The 24,131-nt window shown below is 41.0% G+C and overlaps 1 protein-coding gene across 1 annotated transcript; it reads right to left on the reverse strand.

The window, feature by feature from the left end:
• Positions 1-222: 222 nt before the first annotated feature.
• SLC10A6 (solute carrier family 10 member 6) lies at positions 223-22,938 on the reverse strand. Its single transcript, XM_059066421.2, has 6 exons — positions 22,507-22,938; positions 11,491-11,609; positions 9,377-9,465; positions 5,634-5,809; positions 2,331-2,488; positions 223-718 (listed from the first exon to the last, which is right to left on the reverse strand). Exons 1-6 carry the CDS (start codon positions 22,917-22,919, stop codon positions 501-503), a joined length of 1,173 nt encoding a protein of 390 aa, XP_058922404.1. The 5' UTR covers positions 22,920-22,938; the 3' UTR covers positions 223-500.
• Between the last annotated feature and the right edge of the window lie 1,193 nt (positions 22,939-24,131).

A 24,131-nucleotide genomic window follows, 5' to 3' on the forward strand; every position in this document is an offset into this window, starting at 1 on the left:
AATCCGCCTGCCGATGCAGGGGACACGGGTTCGTGCCCCGGTCCGGGAAGATCCCACATGCCGCGGAGCGGCTGGGCCCGTGAGCCGTGGCCGCTGAGCCTGCGCATCCGGAGCCTGTGCTCCACAACGGGAGAGGCCACAACAGTGAGAGTCCCGCGTACCCGGAAAAAAATTAAAAAATAAAAAAAATAAAATAAAATTCACAGCTTGACGACTTCACATAACAGTGGGGATCACTCTTCACGGTATGGGAAGACAAGAACACACAAAGTAGCTAGTAAATCTGTTGTGTAAACCCCCAAAGAAAGAACCTGAAATAAGCAGAGCATATTCTCAAAAGGGGATCCTATGACAAATCAAAGTCCACACAGAAATATAAATATGTTGACATTTGACACGCAAACATTCCCATAAGCCCTGCCAGTGAGATTCACTCATCAGCTCTGCACTGTCTTTACTGGCCGCTGAGGAAGACAGGGACCAGTCAAGCCGGCAAACCCCTACTTTGCACATGAGATCTGGCCAGTTGGCATGAGAGCCCTGTGGAGATCCATGGGCCCTGATGGCCCAGGAGTTAGAGCAGCTTCTTCATTCACCTCCAAGAAAGCACTGGCCTCTTTGGGAGAAGTGGATTTCTTCTTAAAGCGGGCTTCTACCCTTAAAGCGGGGTTCTTTATTCTGTGTTTGTTCTTCAGTGTCCTCTTGTACATCTTATATGCTAGGTGTTAAAACATACCAGTATTAAAAATCACTTTAGCAAAAACTATAATTTGGTGACATTGTGCACTTGTCAATACTTTGGGGGTCTGTTTGCTTTGGATCATATATGTATAAACACACAGGAAAAAGAAGGGGAAAAAGGAAAAAACTACAGAGCAAAATAATTCAGTGTATCAAGATGGCTATTTCTGTCTGGAATGGACCTTTTGTGACTGAGACATTCATCAGGAGTCTGACAGCTTGTCCATCTGTCCATCCATCCAGTCAGTCAGCAACTCCTGTGGAGGGCTTAATATGGGTCAGGTGCCCCCCCGGGTGCTGGGAGGTAGCTGGGAATGGGCCAAGCATACTCCTTCCATCACAGTCTCACCATGAGAAGGAATTAAAACCTGGATCTAAGACCAGCAGTTTTATTCTGCTAGACTTTATCTAGTGGGAAAATGAAACCCCAATTGTTCCTTATATTAATTGTCTGTAATCAGTATATAATTAGTTATATCAGTAATCATTGAGCCTTACGTTCTGTGACAATAAAAAATTTACAATGGCTAAGATTAAAACATACATATGTTTGTGTACATATCTATCAATCCATATATTTTTTTTTTTTTTTTTTTTTTTTTTTTTTTTTTTTTGTGGTACGTGGGCCTCTCACTGTTGTGGCCTCTCCTGGTGCGGAGCACAGGCTCCAGATGCGCAGGCTGAGCGGCCATGGCTCACGGGCTCAGCCACTCTGTGGCACATGGGCTCTTCCCGGACTGGGGTACGAACCCGTGTCCCCTGCATCGGCAGGCGGACTCTCAACCACTGCGCCACCAGGGAAGCCCAATCCATATATTTTAAATTTACCTTCTGTGAACCTACATAATGACTGCCTGCAAAATGATGTATTTTTGGCTGTAAGGATAGATAAGCATATATATTTTTTAATATCTGTATGTATTATATTTCATAGTTAAAAAACATTTCACAGACATTCAGCACAATTCTTCGTCACATAAGTACTGTGAAATAACATTTGGAAGACTTTCAAGGCTCTTAATAAAACATAACAAATGTCATTTTTTTTTTTTTTTTTTTTTTTTTTTTTTTTTTTTTTAATTTATTTATTTATTTTTTTTTTGCGGTACGCGGGCCTCTCACTGTTGTGGCCTCTCCCATTGCGGAGCGCAGGCTCCGGACGCACAGGCTCAGCGGCCATGGCTCATGGGCCCAGCCGCTCTGCGGCATGTGGGATCTTCCCGGACCGGGGCACGAACCCGTGTCCCCTGCATCGGCAGGCGGACTCTCAACCACTGCGCCACCAGGGAAGCCCAACAAATGTCATTTTTGAGATAAATAATTGTTCATGGAGAGTTCTGATAGTGCATTGTTTTTGTGAAGATTATTTGTTTCTAATTATAAGCTCACATTCACAGGTTTTTAAAAAAATTTTTCTGTGATACTTCCACTTGTGGCAAAGGATCTTGTTTATACATTTTATTTTCCCCAGAAATGTCAGGCTAAAAATGTATCACAAGGGCAGCACATGTATATTCAGATTGAAAAAGGAGTTAGTAAGCTGGGTGAACAATTTTCAGTCAAGTCCACTCAATGGGGGCTTTACCTACCTGCAACAATGAGAAGCCCATCCAATAGCTGGAAGAGTCCATAGGCCAATGGGAAGCTAAGCATCTGGACTAATTGCTCGGCAGTGAAAGATAAATGCAGCATGGTGATGCACATCTGAATATTCTGAGCTCCAGTTTCTAAGGAAATCGTCCTGCACCTACCAATGGAAAAATTTTACATACTAGCAATGACTTTTTAAATTTTACGTATAGCGATACGTGCAAGCTATGAGCTGAGACCACTAAAAATGTTTATTCATTCAATAATTATTTGCTGAGTGCCTACTCTGTAGGTGGCCTCTTGAGAGGCACCTCTGAATAGGGCCGTACGAACCCTGCCCTGAGAATCTGGGTGAAAAGACAAGATATACACATAGAAATGGCACAAGACAAAGTATGATCAAAGGTCAGGGGGATGCTGTAGAAATTCAGAAAAGTGGCATAAATGGTTAGAGAAGGCTTCACAGAGGAAGGGTGAAACTAAAGAATGGAAAGAGTGAAAGAGGCATTTAATGTGGGGAAGTGATTGAAATTAAAGTTCTGGGAACACGTATGAGCTTGGCCTATTCAGTAAGCATTGCTTTTGCTCTAAGCCAACCTGCGGGGAGTGGAGGATTGAAGGAGATGAGAATGGAAAGTTGAGTCAGACACAAAACAGTATAAACATTTGAAAATAAACATAAAAACCCTACATGAAAACAAAATGTCTAAAACGGTTTCTTTGGTGAAATGGTTTAGTCATAAGTTTTTTCTACTTTCTACTTTTCTATATTTTATTCATTTTCTAAGAACAGAAAAGAAAAGAAAGAAAAGAAAAGAAAAGAAAAATAAACCTCACTTGAAAAAGAAAAAGCAGGAGGGAGAAGAAGGAAAACCTAGGCAGGACCTTGGAGGCTGGGTTAGGCAGTTTCATCTTCTCCAATTTACTGAATTCAAAGGGCGTCTTGAGGTTTTTACAGATGGCAGAAGAGAGGAAAGACACGTTTGATAAACCGGCTTCTCTTTGCAGACTGGACTGGGATGTGGAGGTAACAAGGGTGTGGAATGTGGGAGTGAAAATATCGTCAGAAAAAAAAAAAAAGAAAATATCATCAGTAGTACAGGGCAAATTCAGTGGCTCTTATTTTATTTCTAGTCATCCTGTTGCACGCTACACTTTCTCCAGACCACCCTCACTTCTTTCAGAGCCCTGTCCATAACCTGCCAAGATTAAGTTACACAGCTGGACCTCACACCTGGACCATTCACAAGGCAAATGCAGTATCTCAGTCCTGATCTTTCTCAAGCCATCAGGTGTGGAAAAAACAAGATTGTTGACTACACTTTGCCATAGAAATACCTTCTCTCCAGATCCAATTATATTTCAACTCCTCAACAGTCTGTGTTCCTAATTACAGTTGTCCCTCTGTATCCACAGGATCTATATCCACGGATTCAACCAACCTCAGATCAAAAATATTTGGGAAAAGAAAAATTCTACAAGGCTCCAAAAAGCAAAACTTAAATTTGCCATGCAGGCAACTATTTATATAGCATTACATTAGGTATTATAAGTAATCTAGAGATGATTTAAAGTATATGGAGGAGGGGCTTCCCTGGTGGCGCAGTGGTTGAGAGTCCGCCTGCCGATGCAGGAGACACGGGTTCGTGCCCTGGTCCGGGAGGATCCCACATGCCGCGGAGCAGCTGGGCCCGTGAGCCATGGCCGCTGGGCCTGCGCGTCCGGAGCCTGTGCTCCGCAGCGGGAGAGGCTACAACAGTGAGAGGCCCGCATACCGCAAAAAAAAAAAAAAAAAAAAAAAAAAAAAAAAAAGTATATGGAGGATGTACGTAGGTTATATGCAAATACTATGCCATTTTATATTAGGGAGTTGAGCATCCTTGGATTCTGGTATCTGCAGGGGGCTCTGGAACCAATGCCCTGCGGATATGACTGTACTGACCTCAGGCCCAAATCTTAAGTCCACCACATTCTGGCTTTATGAACTTGGTCAGGTTACTTAAGTTCCCTGAAGGGTTTGCTCATCTGTAGAATGTAGAATGAGATACCCAGAGTATCTACCCCTCAGACTTGTAGTAAGAAGGAAATGAGATACCCTTGGCAGAGCCCCACCAGGTACTTGGTTACCACCCTAAATGTTCCCCAAGTGGACAACAATCTAAAGCCATTAAAAATTTCCCAAATGCCACCTTGGGAATTCAACTGCATGGCTTATTTTTCTTCAATAATTCTTTTCTGATTTTAAAAGTAGTATGTACTCATTGAAAAACTTAGAAAATATATAAAGGAAATATTAAGAAACTAAAATTACTCTTAATCCCACTACTCAAAATTAAACAGTATTAGTCTATGATATATTTCTTGAAGTATTTTTTAAGCATAAAATTTTTTTTCTTCTACAAAATGGCAATCAAAATGCACAGTTTTCTGTTTCTTAATTTCAAGTATTTTCCAAAAGCATTAAAACTGATGGATCATATTCCATCACATAGACACAGTCATGAATTAAATAGCTCCCTTTTGTCAGATATTTAAATTGTTTCTATTTTTATATTTATAAAAACCACTGCAGTTAACATCCTTGCACATCAATATTCGTGTGCTTATCTGATAGTGCTAGCTTCAGGACAGATTTCTGGAAGTAAAAATCACTGAATTAATAGCTATAAATATTTATAAAGCTATTGATATGCCTTAATTGCCTTCCAGAGAGTTTGTGCCAATTTATGTTCCCTCCAACACTGTATATTAATGCTCATCTCATCAACAGCCATAGCAATATGGAGTATTATCATTTTAAATATTTTATAGTATTTATATATTATATGCCCTACCTTGTAATGATAATATTTAAGATAAATTCCTATCATATTTCTCAAGCTTTTCATTTTTCTTCTTGCCCTTTATAATTAGAACTTTTTAAAAATTGGACATAGTGGATAAATGCCTAATCTCTTAAATCTTGCTCATGCTCTAGAAAGATCTCTATATTTAGTGAAACCATCTCACTCATCCTATTTCACTATCAGAATAAGAAGTGTGTCCAGATTACAAGTGGTGTTAATACCCCAATCCTAATTTCACAAATTACAACTTCCCATCAATTTGACCTTGGCTTTCATTTACATAAAGAATTACTATGATCTTTCCACTCTCTCTCTTTATGATGAGCTGTTCTGTTCCACCCACCTTGTAAGTCAAAACTCTTTGTGCTTCCAGACATAGCCAGGAGGCAAAGCCTGCCAATGGCAGTGTGTTTAATTTGTCCTCCTTATAAAAGTTTATGGATAATTTAACTGTACCTCTGCCAAGATTGGTGGGTAAGAAGTGCCAGGAGAAAGCCTGTGACATGGCCAATCAAAGGAAAGATGAAGCTGATGGTCAGAAGAATGATGTCTGAATTCCAAAATCCTTTCGCCAGCACCACACCAGTGACTGCAACCACCAAAAGGAGGACCCCACCAACAATGGCTCCAATCTAAGGCAAACCAATAAAAGAGGTACAGGTAAACATCACAGTCTTTTTGCAAAGTCCATCACTGCTCCAAAAGCCTTGGAACCTAGAAGGTTTTAGAACAAAGAGGGGACTTAGAGACCACCAAATCTAATCTCATTGTACAGAGAAGAAACCTGAGGTCCAAAGTGGTCAAGTGACTTGACTGAGCTAGATTTAATGAAGCTCAACACAAATCCAAGTCTTCTTATTTTATGATCAGTATCTTTTCCTCTCAAGTGGAGGATTCTGCCAGAAGGATTGGGTAGTGGAGTTTTTCGTGGATAGGACAAATTTGTGAAATAAGAGAAAAATCTGATCATAAGCATCCAACACCTCTATACACAACCTTGCAGGCCCTGCGCTGGTAACCTCTTGCCTGAGATCTGCCCTGCCTGACCATCCACCACTCTCTCCCTACCACCCCTTCAACCACCAATGACTTCTTGACTGCTTCGCTCCCTGTTCTCTCCTCCAAATGAAATTTACCCATTCTTCATTAGACAACCTGAGCTAATATTAATGTAAAATGAAATACTATTGAAGATATTGATATCCTCTCCCAAATGAATACTGTCTCTTGCTTTTGTTGTTTAATAGAAACCAAAAAAAAAAATCAACAAAAAAATTTTCCCAGTGGTCAGTTTTAAACCAGATAGAGAGAAAGCAAGACCCAAAATATGTGGGGGGAAGTCAGGATCTTGGCAAGCTCCCATTCACATCATGTAAACAGCAAACTATGCGCCCAGTTCAGCAACCTTGATTTGAAGTGATTCAGGGTGTGGAGAAAGATGGTCATGGGGAACTGAAACAAAATAAAAACAACCCAATGTACCAGAGATGTGTTCTGGGATCATTTTTACTGCTCAGATACAGGGAAAGACTGGGCCTCTGCCTAACGGGAAGATGTTGGAAAACACAAAGAAATCTGATTGTAAAAATCCTCCGTCAACTTTCTACCAAGAAAGGGATTTCAAAGTTTAAAATTTACCAAAAGCGGGCTTCCCTGGTGGCGCAGTGGTTGAGAATCCGCCTGCCGATGCAGGGGACACGGGTTCGTGCCCCGGTCCGGGAAGATCCCACATATCGCGGAGCGGCTGGGCCCGTGAGCCATGGCCGCGGAGCCTGCGCTCCGCAATGGGAGAAGGCCGCAACAGTGAGAGGCCCGCGTACCAAAAAAAAAAAAAAAATTTACCAAAAGCAACTAAATCAGAAAATGAATCGGATCTAAAATTAGAAGAGGACTAGGAACAAAAAAGGAAGACATCCCAAAATAATGATAAAAGTGTCCTGGTTTTAACTTAGGTGCTCTAGACTATACATATTATTAAATATTTTCTGCCATAGCATCTATGGAATAGTCAAATGGTTTTTTTGTTTGTTTGTTTGTTTGTTTTATTTGGGCTGGGTAGTTCTTTGTGGGGTGGGGGGTTATTTATTTATTTATTTATTTTTGGCTGTGTTGGGTCTTCATTTCTGCGTGTGGGCTTTTCTCCAGTTGCAGTGAGCAGGGGCTACTCTTCGATGTGGTGCGCAGTCTCCTCGTTGCACTGGCTTCTCTTGTCGTGGAGCATGGGCTCTAGGTGCACGGGCTTCAGTAGTTATCACACATGGGCTCAGTAGTTGTGGCACACGGGCTTAGTTGCTCTGCAGCATGTGGGATCTTCCCGGACCAGGGCTCAAACCTGTGTCCCCTGCACTGGCAGGCGGATTCTTAACCACTGTGCCACCAGGGAAGTCCAGCCAAATGGTTTTTATTTGCTCTTTACAGACATACAGGAAATGTATCTGATTTCTCCACTGACACTGATGGCCTAGTAGAGGATCTGGAAACACCCAAATCATTATTTTTTGTCAGATGTCCTTTTAAGAAAGTAATCCAAGGTAGAGTACTTGAAAAGTAAGGTTCCCATGATCATACTCTCTCCTCCTGTTTTGTAAACAAAATTATAAGCACACGCTGCCATACTGGAAATTTTCTCCTACTGAAATAACAGTAAAGTCACCATGTGCGATCCGGACGCACAGCATCTAAGCCCTCCTCCAGCTCCCTGTGACCAGCTAATTTGTCTGCTTGTCAACCCCTCTTCTCGTTCTCCATCTCATTGGAGGACTAGCAGGAGTTGTTCAGTCTTGTGCCAAACTGGGGAAGCAGCATCCATTCGTGCAGGCAAATGGAGTGGCATGTTCTGTCAGGTAGAGCCAAACATCAAGAGCTTAAACTGAACCAAACCATAAACCCCAAACTAAAATGAACTGACATTTATTTGCCAAACCTCCAATTAGCTCCAAATGTCTTTTTCTACAAATGTAAAAAATAACTAAAACATTTTTTAAATCTTCATGAAAGCAGTATATAATAAAAGTATGTATCTTCTAAAACAATACATAATCGGAAAAATGGACAACACCCTAGGAGATGGACACCATTGTTGAGAACACCTCCTCTCAAGCCACATAACTTTTTTTTTCCGTCTTTAAAAACTTCTTTTATTTATTTATTTTTTAAACATCTTTAGTGGAGTATAATTGCTTTACAATGGTGTGTTAGTTTCTGCTGTATAACAAAGTGAATCAGCTATACGTATACACATATCCCCATATCTCCTCCTTCTTGCGTCTCCCTTCCACCCTCCCTATCCCACCCTTCTAGGTGGTCACAAAGCACCGAGCTGATCTCCCTGTGCTATGTAAGCCACATAATTTTAAAAGCCATTTAACAAGGACATTGGCTTGTTTCCCTAGCAGACAAAAGACAACCCTGGGGCTTCCCTGGTGGCGCAGTGGTTGAGAGTCCGCCTGCCAGTGCAGGGGACACGGGTTTGTGCCCCGGTCCGGGAAGATCCCACATGCCGCGGAGTGGCTGGGCCCGTGAGCCATGGCCGCTGGGCCTGCACATCCGGAGCCTGTGCTCCACAACGGGAGAGGCCACAGCAGTGAGAGGCCCGCCTACCACAAAAAAAAAAAAAAAAAAAAAAGGCAACCCTGGAAAGTCAAGAGGAGGTAGAGGGTTCCAGCTCCCATTATTCCAGGGCCAGACTCCTCAGTGCGTTCTGGATGATTTCATTCTGACAGTTATTCGTGTGGTCAGCAGCCCTTGTTCGTGTGTACAAACTTCATCTTTATCACCCAGGAATGCTTCTGAAAGACAGCCCTTCATCCTGCTGTTCCAGGAAACCAGCCACACTCATAAATAATGGCCCCCATTTCATGCAGACTTGAACAGCCTTCACTTGAGAGAACCTGTGTGAAGCCTTGTGAACAAATGGGTGCTCTCTGGCCACACGCAGGCCTAAGCTTTTCTGTCACTAAAGCACAAGTTCCATGCTTTGCAGGGTGTCATAAGCCTCGGTGTAGGGGCCCATAGGAGTGACAAAGCAAGGCTTAGAGTGGAGGAAATATGGTGGCTGGATCCAAAAACGCAGGACACGTAAAGAAAATTGCTAGATGTGGGGCCGTGTCTGACTGGCCCCTTTGTTCTGGTCATTGCCTACATCTATTTGTGAAGTCTCTGATTCTGAAATGCACTAACTGTCCCACGGAGTTGCTTACCTTAAGAATAATTTTGGATTGTTTTGGCCACCTATAATTTACACAGACACCAAAGGCCACAGGAATGGTCAGGCACACAAGGGTAATTCCTGAAGAGAAGAAAAATCTGTCAGATGGTATCCCCTCTCACCCTGACCACCCATTTCTCAACAATTTATGTCTATTTCAATTAGATAAAAGCTTTAATTAAAGATGCATTTTAGGGCTTCCCTGGTGGCACAGTGGTTGAGAATCCACCTGTGGATGCAGGGGACACGGGTTCGTGCCCCGGTCCGGGAAGATCCCACATGCCGTGGAGCGGCTGGGCCCGTGAGCCATGGCTGCTGAGCCTGCGCGTCCGGGGCCTGTGCTCCGCAAAGGGAGAGGCCACAGCAGTGAGAGGCCCATGTACCACCAAAAAACAAACAAACAAAAAGATGCATTTTATTTCTGCATCCACCTCCAAAAGAATGTTTTTTAATGTTTAGAAGACAATCTTTGAAGGGTATATGATACCACTGAATGCCGTCACAAACAGTCTCTCGTTTCTCTCAGAATCCCTCAACAATCACATGGAATTTTAGAGACAACTGAAAATGTAAAGATTAGAAAACAGGAGGACCCTTTTATGTCTGCAAAATTCTTTGGTTCCTATGTATGGGGTCACCACTACAACTATAGCTATTATTTCTCTATTTGAAGCTATTGGGTGATTTGCTTCACAAGGTAAAGAATATCTATTACAAGACAAAAACAGCATTTGTTACAGAAACCAAAGGAAGTTCTTATATTTCCAAGTGTAGCCAGGTGACCCAAAGGGAGGTAGAGAAATACATCTTGTAATTAACACATGTGACTAAAGACAGGCTCAACAGAGCAGAGGTCTACATGCCAATAGGATCCATACACTGACATTTTCCAGTGCCACTTTCCAAATCTGCTCACTTGCAATACTAGCTCCAAAGTCATATGAGTTGCTCATATTTTAGGCTTTAATTGTTTACAAGTGCCTTTTAGAGTATATTATTAAAACAGAATATATTAAATAATTTAGTGATAAGAAAAAGTTGCACATAAAATCATGATTTCTAAATTAAGATTTCACTCAAATTTTAAAAATCCATTGGGCTTCACCTGTTATCAGGACATGGCTCTATTCATGCTTCTGAACTATGGGGCATGGGTTGTAAACTCTCCAAATAATTACTTGAGACTCCAGATTGACACTTTGGAGTTTACGAATCATAGTTTCTACCAATTCTCCAAAGACTCTGCTCAAACCAGAATAGACATATCATCTCACCAAGTTTTTCTTCCAATCCTAGTGAGTCCACAGAGCTCTCAGAGTTTAAGGAGATAATGAAAGAGATATGGGTGTGGTTGTGACATGTGGATATGCTTTAATACTCAGTAGGAATCATTTATGTTGATCAGTAAAGAAGTCAAGGCCACAGGTGATATAAAAGGTGGGGCTGAGGGAACTAAGGTCTCATTAGAGCCACTGTGATTCAGTTCACCTGTGGGTCATAATGAGTCTAACTGCTTTCTAGTGAATTATATAAGGGTTGTTTGGTTTTTTTTAATAAGTAAGTTTTCTGGCTTTGTTTTTAAAAGGGAACCGTTGTAGGGGTTAAGAGCTTAGACTTTTTTTTTTTTTTTTTTTTTTTTTTGTGGTACGCGGGCCTCTCACTGTTGTGGCCTCTCCCGTTGCGGAGCACAGGCTCCGGACACGCAGGCTCAATGGCCATGGCTCACGGGCCCAGCTGCTCCGCAGTATGTGGGATCCTCCCGGACCGGGGCACGAACCCGTGTCCCCTGCATTGGCAGGCGGATTCTCAACCACTGAGCCACCAGGGAAGCCCCAAGAGCTTAGACTTTGCAGTCAGATTCGCGAGTCAGAATTCCAGTCTGCACGTACCAGCTGCCATGACCTTGGTCGAGTTACTTCACCTCCCTAATTCTGAAAATACAGGATATGGGACTGGTAATATTATCTATACTGTAGGGTTATTTGGAGAATTAAATTAGATAACATATTTAAACCCCTGTATAAAGGAGACACATAGTAAACGACAGCTATTATTATTACCATCACCATTACTATTACTATTTCATGTCACAAGCCCAATACAGACCTATGTTCTGATATGGAATGGTGAGATTCTGCTCAAGATTCCAGGACAAGGTGTAGATATAAAGGCAGAGTGGCATCATTCCCAGGGCAACCACTGTGGAACAAGTTGTCATACTGATGCTGAAAGTAAAATTAAAGTAGATGCTTAAGAGGTTAAGTTTGAAATGAAGAATTTAGTCCTTACCAAAAACAACTCATGGGGTACAACTTCTTAGAGATTATGTAGGGTAAGTTACTTGAAACTGCCTCCTGTTTTATTATCCAACAAATGATGACTGTATTTGTGGTCTAGAAAAAGATTTCCTGCAGTTCTTGCCATCTATCAATTAACTCATATTTTATGAGCATTTACTTGTCCTAAACATTCTGCTAGTCACTATAAGGATTCATTTTTTCCTTATACAGTTCTTCTTTATTGATATATAATTCATAGAGCATAAAATTCATTCATTTTAAAGTATCTTTAGTATATGTGACTGTACTATTCTATTTCCAGAATATTTTCATCACCCCAAAAAGAAGCTCCACCCCATTAGCAGTCCCTCCCCATTCCCTTCTCCCCCCCAGCCCCTGATAACCAGGAATCTATTTTCTGTCTTTATAGGATTTTGTCCCTATCTGGGTGATAAAACCAGCAACAAAATCAATCAGTAAAATTAGGGGAAATAAGGTAAATGGAAATGAGATATTCTTCAGACCAACAAAATACTTATGTTTAAATCACTGGGAAAACTTACACAATCTGTTTAAGCGCATACAAACTGTTTATAGACACGATTAATGCTGCTCTACAGATGAGGTGAGGCACAGGGAACATTATACAACACAACCCAGGGGTAAAGCAAGAGTTTATTCCCTTCAACACTAGGCTTCAAGAGTCTTGAAATGTTTTAATATTCATAGTTTAAATTCTCACAGCAGACTGCCTTGCACATAGTACATGCCCAACCTGTGTTAATGGTACAAATGGCCTAGAGACTGAGGCTCACTACCTCCCAGCCCAGTGAGGAGGGGAAGGAGACCCTTCATAGGACTAAGGTCTGCTGCAGAGATAGCAAGGGTCCTCCAGCACTTGATCATGCCTGCAAGTTACACATCATTCTTCCTCATAATATGAATCAAGAATGTTTCCATCTAATTACCCCGTCTATAAAATAATCTGTGATAACTTTGACATTTTCTATCAGAAGAATGTTTATATTCCCAGCAAAGCAGCAACCATTATACTTCAATGATATTAAAAATACTCCTGTACTCTCAATCACTGCTGATGAAATGAGAACTTCCCTGGTGGCGCAGTGGTTAAGAATCTGCCTGCCAATGCAGGGGAAACAGGTTCGAGCCCTGGTCCAGGAAGATCCCACATGCTGCGGAGCAACTAAGCCCATGCGCCACAACTACTGAGCCTGCACTCTGCAGCCCGTGCTCCACAACAAGAGAAGCCACCGCAAATGAGAAGCTCGCACACCGCAACGAAGAGTAGCCCCCACTCACCACAACTAGAGAAAGCCAGCGTGCAGCAACAAAGACCCGACGCAGCCAAAAATAAATAAATAATTTTTTTTAATGCAAAATGGCACAACCCCTGGAGGGAGTTTGGTAATATCTAGCAAAATTACCCATGCCTTTACTCTTTGACCCAACAATCGCCCACCTGGGAATCCAGCCCAAAGATGCACTGTCAAATATTTAACTAATTGGTGACCCTTTCAGAAAACCAGACTTAGGTAATTCACAAGTATTTGTATATATCCCTTCTCCTCTTTGTTTTCATTTAAATAATCCTGTTTCATAGCTGCTGTTCAGAGAACAGAGGCTTTGTTGTTTTCTTTTTAAAGCAACTTACTCTGCAGCTTGGTTGCTTTTGTTTTTTTCTCCACTTAATATCATAGGCATTTTTCAGGGCAACAGGTATACAAACTCATTTTTTTTTTTAAAGAACTGCAGAGTACAACATAAATATGCCATAATTTCTTCAATCACTCCATTAATGCTGAAAAAATTGTTTGAGTTTTCTTCCATTATAAGCAATGTATTAATAAACATTCTTATATATATTTCACTTGAAATAATTATTCTCTTTCTGTAAAATAGATTCTCCAAAGTGGAATCGCTGTGTTAAAAGTTTATGTTTTGGGCTTCCCTGGTGGCGCAGTGGTTGGGAGTCCGCCTGCCGATGCAGGGGACGCGGGTTCGTGCCCTGGTCCGGGAGGATCCCACGTGCCACGGAGCGTCTGGGCCCGTGGGCCGTGGCCGCTGGGCCTGCGCGTCCGGAGCCTGTGCTCCGCAGCAGGGGAGGCCGCAGCGGTGAGAGGCCCGCGTACCACAAAAAAAAAAAAAAAAAAAAAAAAAAGTTTATGTTTTTATTTTAATAGATACTTCCAGATTATTTTCAAAAGAGCTTGTTGCATTTCACAATCTTGCCTGCACTGGAGGCCATCAATCCCTTTTAATTCTCATGAGAACATTGAAAACTGCATCTCACTCTTCTTTTGTTACACACCTGACTCTCTACAAGGTTGTGCTTTCTTTCATGTTTTTAACCTCTTGGATAACCCCTCTCAACAGCCTTTCTTGTCTGATTTTTCTTTTCTCAACCTGTAGGAGCTACTTTAAAATTAGGGTACATATCATCAAATGTAATACAAATATTTTTGCCAAGGTTATTTTATATTTTTACTATGTTTATGACTTTTGCCATAATAAATAACACTGAGATAGTCAAATCTGTCCATCTGTCCTTTTTTTTTCCTGGCTTCTAAGTTCCTTGCCTTGTTAAAGATTTCCCCCTCTCCTGAGGTTATTCAAATATTGCCCCCACTTTTTACTTTTTCATAGGTTTATATTTTACATTTATATCTTTAACATCTAAAATTTATATTTTAGTAAGCTGTGACGAAGTGAGAGAGTGGCAGGGACATATATACACTATCAAATGTAAATTAGATAGCTAGTGGGAAGCTGCCGCATAGCACAGGGAGATCACCTCTGTGCTTTGTGACCACCTAGAGGGGTGGAATAGGGAGGGTGGGAGAAAGGGTGATGCAAGAGGGAAGAAATATGGGAACATATGTATATGTATAACTGATTCACTTTGTTGTAAAGGAAAAACTAACACACTATTGTAAAACAGTTATATTCCAATAAAGATGTTTAAAAAATAAAAAATAAAAATAAATAAAATTTATATTTTATATTGTATAAGGTATGAAACTAATCTATTGTCTTCTATATTGAGAGGCAAGTGTGTTAAATTTTCCAAATAAACAATTTTTCACTAAACTGAAGTGCCAACTTCATTATATATTATATATATGTTCAAGTGTGTTCAAAATGTCCTTTTTTCCTAAGCAAATATCAGACTGTTTTAATTATGGTGTTTTCATAGTGTATTTTTGTATACGACAGAGCAGACACTTCCACATAAGTCTTTCTTTTCAAACTCTTCTGAGCAGTTCTTGCATATATTTAACTCCATATGAGATTTAAAATTATCTTATTCTATTAAGAATGCTTACTTTGAGCAAAGTCTTCTTCCTAACTAGAGAGCAGATTAAGGAAGAAAAGCAGCTCTCCACAGCTCTCAAACCTTTGTATTCAAGAATAGTGTGTGTCTGGAACGCTTTTCCAAATTCCTAGTCTATGATAGTGCTAAATTCCTGGCTCTTCATATCACCACATCCTGAAAGGAATTCCATATTATGTCACTTTGATCTTGAACTTCTGGAGAACTAGCAGAGAATTTTCCTCCTCTATGGCTATGGCTCAAACACCAGAAAGGTAAGATTCATGACTGTGGGAAGCAAAGTGTGAGATAATATCAGACTGATTCTATATCCTTGATTACATAGGTTACTACTTCCACCCTTTATACAACTTCACACCCATAATGTTCACAGTAATGGTCAAGGAAGGCAACAGATGACCCTGGTGCTCTGCCAAGCTGGAAAAGCACAAGTGAACGTGTCTGAATGCATTGGACAGTCACACCTTTTGTTTTACTGCCATGAAATTTCAGTGTAGCATAAACAGAGGATGTGGTCAACTGGGTCTCTTGGCTGTTCACATATAGGAAAATTGTTGGCAAAATCTGATTTCAGTATAACAAGATTCCACTTGCACTAAGAAGAATGGCGTCACCATCTGCAAACTATTACAGAGAATAATGGGACAGATTCAGCAAGTCTGGACAAACAGGTAAATCCTGAACCTCCTTTAAAACATGGAAATTACATATATATGCATTATATTAAAATGTAGTGTTGATGAGTACACCATTTTGCAATTGGGGTTTAAATTATACACATGTTGTTTTAGTTTGAAACCAATAAACTCAGGAATTCTGACACTCAAAACTATGAAAGTACACGCTTGCTTCCCCACTGAAAAAAAACTTTTAAGTTATCTAGGTAGTCAGATGGACATGGAATATGCTATAAGATTAGATCAACAGACTTGGGCCTAGAGAAGAGTTCAAGGCCAGGTTTTCCATCCCTAAATATAAATGTTACTCCCATCTGCTGCTTCTCAAGAACGGTAACCAGCATTTATTGAGCACCACCTGCTAAGTATCAGACCTCATTACATACATTTTCTCTTTTCGCCTATAAAACAACCCTATGGGTAGGCATTATTTTCATTTTATAGACAAGGAAATTAAGGTACATAGCATTATAGAAACACACTAAGTCACATGGATTCAATCTAAGTTCTGTCTCTCAAGATGATCTTCAGTTCTCCACCAGGCCCTGTCAGACAGAACTGAAGAATCTGAAGTCCTATTTTCAGGGTTTCTGCTGAAGGATCAGGAGCTCCTTTAAAGTTCAAAAGTCAAATTTGGCCACTGAATCCCTCAGGCTCTACCACCACCAGTGGTCAGAAGACTTTCTCTGCCGCTGAGGACACAAACACATCCTCACGGAAGAATAGACCTCGTATATCAAAAGTTATGCAACTAGAGTTCCCTGGTGGCCTAGTGGTTAGGATTCCAGGCTTTCAATGCTGGAGCCAGGGTTCAATCCATTGTCAGGGAACTGAGATCCCACAAGACGCATGGTATGGCAAAAAAAAAAAAAAAAAGTTATCAAACTAAAGACAGTGGGAGCTGTCCTGAGTTGTACCAATAAACTGATTGCATTTCAAGAGAAGTTTTTGTAACACACATGAGCAATCAGAAACTTTCCTTCAGTAATTCACCCTCATCTATCAAGCCCCTGCCACCACCAGGCTGGCTCTAAGCATGCAGAGGAACAAGCCCTGGAGGAGCTCAGAGACATAGTGAGGCTGAAAGTAGCCCAGCTACTGCAGTGTCCTCTAATAGATTACAAGAAAGCATTGCATATTTAGTGCTATGGGACAGAGGAGAAATAGTTTCTGGAGAAACACTAAAAACTGGGGTGGGAAAGGGGGATGCTTAGACTTTATAATTTGCTTTTCTTTTTCTATTGTCACAAAATACTTAAAACTTAAAAGAGCCTCAGATCCATTTCTGGTTTATACCCTGAAGAACTGAAAGTAAGGACTCCAACAGATATTTGCACACCCACGTTCATGGAAGCATTACTTACAATAGCCAAAAGGAAGAAGCAACCCAAGTGTCCATCAACAGATAAATGGATAAATAAAATGTCTTATATGCATACAATAGATTATTATTCAGCCTTAAAAAGAAAGGAAATTCTGACACAAGCTACAACATAGCTGCACTTTGAAGACATTATGCTAAGTGAAATAGGACAGACACAAAAGAACAAGTGTTTTTATGACTTCACTAATATGAGATACCTAAAGTAATCAAATTCATAGAAACAGAAAGTAGAATGGCAGTTGCCAGGGCCTAAAGGGAAGGAGGAATTATTGTTTAAGGGATACAGAGTTTCAATTTGGGAAGATGAAAAAGTTCTAGAGGTGGATGGTGGTGATTGTACAACAATGTGAATGTACTTAATGCCACTGAACTGTACACTTAAAAATGTTAAAATAGGGCTTCCCTGGTGGCACCAGTGGTTGAGAATCCGCCTGCCGATGCAGGGGACGTGGGTTCGTGCCCCAGTCCGGGAAGATCCCACATGCCGCGGAGCGGCTGGGCCCGTGACCCATGGCCGCTGAGCCTGCGTGTCCGGAGCCTGTGCTCCGCAGAGGGAGAGGCCGCAACAGTGAGAGGCCCGCATACCTCAAAAAAAAAAAAAAAATGGTAAAATGGTAAATGCTATGTTATGTATATTTTACCACAATAGAAAAATGACACAGATGAACTTACCTACGAAACAGAAACAGACTCGCAAAACATAGAGGACACACTTGTGATTGCACGGGGGAAGCAGGCAGGGGAGGGATGGATTGGGAGTTTGGGATCAGCAGATGCAAACTATTACATGTAGAATGGATAAACAATAAGGTCCTACTGTATAGCACAGGGAACTATATTCAGTATCCTGTAATAAACCATAATGGAAAAGAAAAAGAAAAAGGGACCTCAGAAAGTCTAACTCAATGATTTTACAAATGAGGAAACAGGTCCAGAAAGGTATGCTCAAAGACACACAGCTCCTTGAGCAGAGACTAAAACACAGGCCCCTGACACAGTGCTCTTTTGCCTGACCCATATAATAATAATAATAATAATAATAATAATAATAACTCATACAGCATTTTGTGCCAGTAAGACTCTAAGCACTTTATATATATTAACTCATTCAATCCTTACAACAATCCATGAGGTAACTTATGTTTCTCCCTATCTTAGAAGTGAGGAAACTAAAGCATAGAGAATTTATATAACCTGCCAAGATGACCCAGTTAGTAAGGGATGGATCTACTTTCTGGCTCCAGATTGGTGCACTTAACTACGACACTGTACTGCCAGATCTCAGTTTTCATGTCCTACTGTCCAAGGCAAGAATTCTGTCCATCCTTAGTATAGTAGATTGCAAAAATGTCCCCAGTTCTTTCTCCCCCTCTTTTCCATGCCCTCTGCACTGTGACTTTGCAGCTCACCCCATTGAGAGGCAGAATCTGCTTCTCCAGTCCTTGTATCTGGGCTAGCCTTGCAATCTGCATTAGCCACTGGAATGTAGTGGAAGTGATGGTGAACTGCTTTCAAGCTCAGGCCTCAAGAGACCTTGCAAGCTTCCCAGACACTGTCATGTGGTTAGGTCTAGGCTAACCTGCTGTAGAATGAGAGGCCACAGGGAGGAGAGCCCAATTGTCCCAGCTGAGGCCATCCAAGATCAGTCCACATTTAGCCAGTCCCCGGACACATGAGAGAGCCCTGCCAAGATCAGCGGAGCGCAGTCCAAGGGCAAGATAATTTTAAGGCTCTTCATACGTGTAGGCCAACTGTTTTCCAGAACAGTTATAATGGATGATTGGAGGAGACAGATCAGGCCAGTTGTCGTTGCAGGTTGTGAAGACAATGGGCAAAAGAAAGTTGGAAAAGTGCTGGGTATGTTTAAAGAACAGTTAATAGGGACTTCCCTGGTGGTCTAGCGGGTAAGACTCTGTGTTCCCAATGCAGGGGCCTGGGGTTCAATCCCTGATCAGCGAACTAGATCCCACATGCTGCAACGAAGATCCCGTGTGCCACAACTAAGACCCAGCGAAGCCTAAATAAATAAATAAATAAATATAAAATCTTTAAAAAAAAAAAAAAAAAAAACGGTTAATAGTCCATTTTGACCAAAGACCTGTTATGCTTAAGGGGTTAATGGTAAATAAACCTGCAGGAGTCAGTTAGACCCAGCTTAGGGTCTACCCAATTTAACAGGTGTTGAGAAGCCTTTACGTGTATAATACGTTCCTTTTCTCCTCACAACACCATAAAGGAAGTACTATGATTTCCAGTTACAGAAAGAGGTCCCAAGTCAGGATATAAAGACAGGCAGTCTGACCCCAGAGCCTGCCTTATCCACTTACTACAAAACCATGAAGGAAAGACTGAAGGTAGAGAGAACATTGTGAAGATACTGCAATTGGCCAAGAAAGAAACTGTGGTGCCTGACCTGAGGTGATGGCAGTGGACAGATAGGAAGCAATAGCTATGGGTGACATCAAGAGGGTGGGCTACAGTACTAGCCAGAGGACTGACTAAAGAAAATGAAGCAGGAAGGGGAGTCACAGGGTGGGGAGGGACTGCTACGATGATGAGTCCAGGTGACTGGGAGGATGACTGGTGTCAGCATCAGATACTCAGAATGCAGAAACTGGTTCAAACATGTTGATTCTGAAACTTCTTGTTTGGTGTGAACGCATGGAAAACTGCAAGTAAATTGAATGAAGCACAGAGTTAAGGCATGAGAAACACATTTAGGTTTAGCGCTCATCTCAAGAGCACTAAATCTAAATTTCCTCATTTGTAAAATGAAGATGTTGTACTAAATGCTCTTGGATTTTATCCAGTATGAAAAACAAAATTTCTATCAATGACTGCCTAGTGAGTTTTGCTTAAGTTATTTTTGTTGGTAATCAAGTAAGAAAAACATAATGAACTTGTAGATTGTTTCACTTGATAAAACTGAATTTCCTACTTGCAATTTTTACTGAGAATTTAGATTTATTACTCTTGTATCTATAAACTTTTGAAAATCTAATATTTAGTCCCCATTTAAAAATTTTATTTCTTAGAATTTAAGTTTTATGCTTGTCTTTTGTTTGTGAGGCTCAAAATCAAAATTTTATAAGAAAAATGGGAAAGTAGCTAATATTTACTACATACCTACTATGTGCCTGGCATCCTACATACATATTTCCTCCTTAAAATACATCCTTGGGGGGAATAAGTAATTTTAACATGTTTTACAAATGATGCTTATAGGTTAAATAATTTGACCAGGGCTTCCCTGGTGGCGCAGTGGTTGAGAATCTGCCTGCCGATGCAGGAGACACGGGTTCGTGCCCTGGTCCGGGAAGATCCCACATGCCGCGGAGCAACTAAGCCCGTGAGCCATGGCCGCTGAGCCTGCGCATCCGGAGCCTGTGCTCCGCAACGGGAGAGGCCACAACAGGGAGAGGCCCGCATACCACAAAAAAAAAAAAAAATAATAATAATAATAATAATAATTTGACCAAAGTTAAAAGCTAATTAAGGGAAGTAAAATGAGCTTTATTTTTTATAGACTTCCTATTAATTGGTGTTATTATTATAATTTTGGCTAATAAGAGATGAAGGTGATAAATGTTCTCTCTTCCAGAACAGAAGTGCTTGAGAACACTGCTTAAAGATTTATGTTCCTGCTCAGAAGATCTAGTTGTGTTAATAAATGGCATTGAAGAAAGTGCCTAAATTGCAGACTGATGAGAAACAGATATGCTTTTAAATCTGAGTTCTGCCATACTCATTTGTAGCAGTTGACAACATACTTAACCAATCTGAGACACAATTTTCTCAGCTGTAAAATTCAGAATAATAAAAGACCATTTACAAGGTTATTTTGAGAGCCGAGAAAGAAGGGAAAGAAAATACATGAAAGCACAGACCTCATGCCTGTCAGGGTACTTAATAACTATGTTTCCTTTTTCTTTCCAAAAACTTTCAGGCCCTGGAATTTATCACTGTTATATGGACTTTGTGTAAAGAATATTTATCATTTCCCAATTATTATGTTAATGGTCAACTTCATTGAATTTGAATTAGCAGTGCACGTTAAGGTTTTTTTTAATTTAATTTATTTTTTATACAGCAGGTTCTTTTTAGTTATCCATTTGAGACATATTAGTGTATACATGTCAATCCCAATCTCCCAATTCATCACACCACCACCACACCACCCCCCGCCACTTTCCCTAGGGGTTTTTTTAAAATTAGCAATGCAAGTGATTCATTTCAAATCTTTGATAAGTGGGTAACTAGAAACATAGCCATATGAAAATTAATTATTGGTCTGTTTGGCATGAACCCATTAAAATTTATAGGTGAAATAAGTTCCATATACTAAACATTCAGCACACGCAGGAAACTAGAAACCCATACCTGCCTCTGACTCACTAACATCAACTCCCAGCAGAGTCAGAACCTCTGATTCATTCATTGTATAATAAATTTCAAGTAAATGACATACACATCGAACAGAGATTTAAATTTATAAGTAGTTCTTTCTCTGGGCAAAAGGTGAAACAGAAGTAAGCGAAGATTCTAGAAAAGACCACTGTTTTTAGCCCTGTCATTTTCTCCAGTTGTGACTCCTCTTTTTTTTTCCTCAAATGCTCTTTTCCCCATCAAAATAAGTACTCCAAAATACTTGTGATTAATTCAATCTCATTAAAATGTAAATGAATGATAAAGCTTAATGCTTCCCGGGGTATTTATCTACACCATAATTGGAAATAAGGTCACTGGCTTAAATGAAAGGAATGAGATTCTAGTAATGAATGTTAAACATCTGCAAAACAACAGGAAAGAATAGTTTTAGTCATAAGTCTTTGTGTTGTTCCCCAAGTGAACTCAATAGCCACTTAAAACAGGCTACATCTATCACATACCCCTAAAGCTCCCTTATCCAGTCCCCCAAAATACTGATCTCATAAAGTAGGTGCTCGGGCATCACTTGCTGATTAGAGCCATGAGGCCCTCATTCTGGTTATGCCACTGCCACCACAACCACTACAACAGCTACCAACCAGTATCCTTAGCTTCCTGGGATTCTGAACCTATGTCCTGGGAGACTGTGAAACCAGGACTGTTGTTAAAGCGGTCAGTGTGGGTGAGAATGAGTTCATGCCTAGGAAGGGCGGTTGGGTGAGGAAGGAGACCTGCTTTCACTGTTGCATATGAACCCAACCCCTCTACTCAGAAAAGTAGTTGCCGGTAAAACAGAGGACAATCACAGCAAAGTAAATTTTAAGTTCAGAAAGGAAAGTCCTTCTGGGACCGAACAAGTCTGTGTAAAATGTTTCCCAATGGAATGTCTACCTAGATTGGCAGAGTTTTTAACGCGAAGGTGTCAGTCCTCCCCATCCCCGCCCCCATCCCTGGCAGAGTGCTATCAGGGGAAGACAGATGAGCTTCCCTAGTGTAACTTACCTGAGATCCATATCTCCATCAACCCAGTAGGTGAAAATGTTCGAGATGGTTCCCCCTGGGCAGCACCCCATGATGAGGATAGCCATAGCTTGGACTGGCTTCAGAGAGAAGCTGATGAACAGGAGATAGGCAGTAAGAGGCATGAGCCCAAACTGGCAGAGCAGTCCCACAGCAATGCCCCAGGGTCTCCTGATGTGCGACCAGAGCCTCTGGATCTCCACAGAGCATCCCAAGGAGAACATGAGCAGGCCGATCATCACGGCTGACAGCACTGTGAAAACAAGTTCCAGGTTCCCATAGACCTTCAGCCCCACTGGCAACCCCTCCTCTGAACTGTTGGCAGGGCAGGCTGAGCTGCTGGAACAATTTGCTCTCATCTCCTTATTCCTTAAGGCAGCATTACAAATGAACATCTGCTGCGATGGCTGGGCAGGTCTATCCTGCCACGTTTTGTAATAATTCCAAGTCACACATGGAGGATCATTCCAATAGCTGTTGGCCACTCAGGTGATTCATCCTAATCTGATCAATTTATTCACGAGTGGCATTATAAAAATAATTATCATGGGCATGAAACATATAATAAACTGTGGTAAGTAAGGCTTTCCACTTCTGTTCTTACTCACCAGTGAATATTCAAGTGAAACGAGACAAACAAACACTGTCAAGTGGAGCAACTGGTATGCCGTCAGAAATCACATTGTGTTCCAGGAGAGAGGTTGGATGGCAAGGCATAATTTCTCCAAGTTCAGTGAGGATTTCCAAAATCTACATGCAATGCTCTGCAGAGACAAAGGCTAACTCTGGAAAAAACAAAGGCAGCTAAGCCAAAGCCACACCTCACAGCATTAGGGAAACTCTTCTGTTGAAGACATTAGAACAAAAGGCCAGTTAAGGAAATGTCAGGAGGGACTAAGGATAATTTCAAGAGAGCTTTGGAATTAGTCTCACTTTTTCTTCTTTCTATTTCTATTAGAATTTGTGTCTAAAGCCAATAATTAAACACCTATAAAAATAATATGATATTAAGCACCTGATTTGCCTCATGAAACATGTGGAAACTCACTTCTGAATACAAAATAATTCAAGGGAGCTGTCACTTTCTTTTTGAGATGCCTCACCCCAGGTCTTGTAGTGAGGTCTGGGAATTCAGCAAAAAAATGTAGTAAAGAGCTTGTCTGGAAGGCTGAAGACAGAGTCTGAGGTCAGCCTCTGACTGCAATGGCCCAGGGCCCCTCTGTGTGCCTTAACCACATGGACACATGTTTTGTTGGCAAAACCAGACAAGGAAAATATAGTTCCACGAAACTGAATCTCCAAAACAGCAGATGCCACACCCCTTCTCACAGAAAGCAAGTATATTTGTGGGACAAAGAGGGATACTAGCTATGCATTGTTTATTTTTGGATTAGCAAATTATTTTCCATGACAAAATGCTCCAGGCATGTTTTCTGTATTAAAAACAAGTTGAATACAAATGTAAAATGAAATCTAACTATTTGCAGAAAGTATAAACTGCCTGAGGCAACCCCCCCAAAAGCAGCTCTGAAGGTAGAACCTTGCTGGAGGTCATCAGAGGTCAGCATGAGGACCTGCTGCCACCAATTCTTGTTTTATGCCCGAGA

Source organism: Kogia breviceps, chromosome 6 (assembly GCF_026419965.1).
Source record: "Kogia breviceps isolate mKogBre1 chromosome 6, mKogBre1 haplotype 1, whole genome shotgun sequence".
Lineage (NCBI taxonomy): Eukaryota > Metazoa > Chordata > Mammalia > Artiodactyla > Physeteridae > Kogia > Kogia breviceps.